Source organism: Morone saxatilis, unplaced genomic scaffold (assembly GCF_004916995.1).
Source record: "Morone saxatilis isolate NCDOM2014 unplaced genomic scaffold, NCSU_SB_2.0 Contig9, whole genome shotgun sequence".
Taxonomy (NCBI): Eukaryota; Metazoa; Chordata; class Actinopteri; family Moronidae; genus Morone; species Morone saxatilis.
The window spans coordinates 13,564,298-13,567,088 of NW_023340268.1; the positions used below are offsets into that span (position 1 = coordinate 13,564,298).

The 2,791-nt window shown below is 47.2% G+C and overlaps 1 protein-coding gene across 1 annotated transcript; it reads left to right on the forward strand.

Moving 5' to 3' along the window:
- The first annotated feature begins 973 nt into the window (after positions 1-973).
- Positions 974-2,591, forward strand: twist1a (twist family bHLH transcription factor 1a). The gene is made up of 2 exons (XM_035681341.1): positions 974-1,682; positions 2,131-2,591. Exon 1 carries the CDS (start codon positions 1,105-1,107, stop codon positions 1,654-1,656), a length of 552 nt encoding a protein of 183 aa, XP_035537234.1. The 5' UTR covers positions 974-1,104; the 3' UTR covers positions 1,657-1,682; positions 2,131-2,591.
- The last annotated feature ends 200 nt before the right edge of the window (positions 2,592-2,791 follow it).

The following is a 2,791-nucleotide window of genomic DNA, read 5'->3' on the forward strand; positions in this document are numbered from 1 at the left end:
GTGTGCGTGTTTGGACTCTGTGTGTGTGTGTGTGTGTGTGTGTGTGTGCGAGTGCCCCTTTCTCTCTCTCTGTCTCTCTCTCTCGTCCATCTTTATCACCTCCAGTGTTTGTATTGCGCTCCAGCAGTACACCGCCTTTAGCGACCCCGCTGTGAGCACGGATCCGCCCTGAGAGCTCCCTGGGACGGCCCGTCTTTTAAACCTGAGCCGCGGTGTCCTGATCCCTGCGGGAGTCAGACCCATTTAAGCGCATACCTCAACGCGGGGCCGCTGACGGGAAAATAAACAGCAAGGTCTGCTTACGAGCAGAGACCTCCTGCTGCGGCAACCTCCTGTGTTTCAGTAGGTCTGATATTTTTCACCGCCACCACTGCTCCCTTTTCAGGCCGCGTCTGGACCCGCAACAGGGAGATTAGAAGCCTGCAAGAGACAACAGGCTTGTGGAGGAATTTCTGATATGTTCCCCCTGTCTTTGATTTATTTGCAAAAGGAAGTAAAAGTTTGTGCAGTTTGACGCAGAGTAGCAACTTTTAAAAACGTTTAAGAAAAAAAAAAAGAAAAAAAAAAAGGCTCAAATTAGTCCGAAACATGACATGAATTTAACAGACTTTAAACCGAATCTCTGTGTTAATGAAGTGAGACTAAGAAACATTTGGAGCAGAAATAAACTGGGATGGGGAAAGAAGAAATAATTCATCACTGAAGGCGGGACAGTTCCTACTGTCATTGCACAAATGTACACCTATGATTCAATAACACCGCGCCCCTGCTACACCCCCCTTCACAATGTTGTGCAAAGGAGCCTGAATGTCTTACCATTCCTGATATTATAGCTAGAACTCTCCTTCTCCTGCAGTATTATGTTACACACCCCTCCTCACCCAATCACAACGCTCCCCAAAATCCTCCTGCCCGCTCCCCGCTATAAGAACCCCGGTCTCTCCCAGTCTGGCAGATACCTCTCCCTGTCTGTGGCGCACGAGATTTACCGTTACAGCAGGCCACTCATTACCTGTCTGTTTGTTGATGTTGTAACCAGTTCAGTGGATTAAGGTCAGGGGTTATTACGGTCCAGCAGACCACAGAAAAGTTTTGGAAGACACGATGCGGGAAGAGGACTCCTCCCCAATGGACAGTGCGGGGAACAGCGAGGAGGAGACCGACCGTGAGCTGCCGCGGAGAGGCGCGAGGAAGCGGCGGGCGACACGCAGGAGCGCGGACGACGACGAGGAGGAGGGAGACCTGGAGAGTCCGAGCCCCGGGAAGAAGAAATGCAGGAAGAGCTGCGGCGCAGGAGGCGGCAGCGCAGGGAGCGGCGGCAGCGAGGGCAGCAGCAGCCCCGAGCCCTCCTTCGATGACCTACAGACACAGCGCGTGATGGCCAACATCCGCGAGCGGCAACGGACGCAGTCCCTCAACGAGGCATTCACCTCGTTACGTAAGATCATTCCCACCCTCCCGTCGGACAAACTCAGCAAGATCCAGACCCTGAAGCTCGCGGCCCGGTACATCGACTTCCTGTGCCAGGTTCTGCAGAGCGACGAGCTGGACGCGCGAGGGACCAGCTGCAGCTACGTGGCGCACGAGCGCCTGAGCTACGCGTTCTCGGTCTGGAGGATGGGGGGCGCGTGGTCCTTGTCTACTACGTCCCACTAGCAGGGCTGCTGCGGAGGTGCATCATGGTAGGCTGAGCTCCTTTCACTTTTATTCCTCTGGGAAGACACTCGGTGCCAAAATGTTGCTATGCGCATTTTACGCACCGACACCAGATGAAGATTAAAAGTAATACAGTTATAATTTTACAATAGGGATACTTTTTCCGCCAATGTTTGTATAGCGCCCCCATCTAAAATTCATTAGGGCTGTTTTGTTATGCGCTGCAAGTCCCTAGATTGTACTAAACAATTACGCACATGATTTGTACAACCGCAAGATTTCACCATCTATCTTAAAATGTGAAGCTTCTACTTAATGAAAACAAAGTTTATGTTTATATTGCTTACCCAATAGGTCACAACCAGGTTCCATGACTGAAAATATAGATTACGAATGCATTAAGAAAGGTTTTTACAACTTAAGTCCTACAAACGACACGTTTCTATGTATTGATTTTTCTTATTTCTTTTACAGATTATCCAGACTGAAGAACCAGTGGATCACGCCACAGATACACTGAAACAGGTCTAACACAGCTGAGGCCGCAGTGCTTCAGGCCTCAGAGGAGAGCGGGCTTTTCATATTTCCCGTTGCATGGACTGTAATGTTTGCAAGGGAGCACTTAGGACAGACTGGACGGATATGAAGAAATAAAGACCACTGCGACTATGAATGTTGTAAAAACAAAATGAGCTCTGAGGAACTGCTCTGTTTTGAAACAAGAGAGAAACATGACAATTCATTCCACATTCCCTGTGACAATTGTTTCACAGCAAGTATGTTGTATTTATTTTTCTACACAGGTTCGAAATTCCTTTCCCCCACTCAAATAAAAGTTATTTATTTTTGTGATATCTCAGAATGCTGAATGGATCTGGAGTCTGCACATTTTGAGTGTTGTAAATATTTGGTAATATCTTGAATTAAAAAAATGAAAGTATCATTCTTACGTCTAAACTGTCTTGATATTCATTATAGACTTAAACTTAATCTCTAAAAACAAGAATAATAAAATAATAAACTGGTCATTTGCAGGACCACCATCTGAAGACATATGAGTACTTACTTGACATACAAAAATACCTTTCATTTTTTGAAACAAACTCATTTCCCATAGTCTCAGTACTTTGAGCCC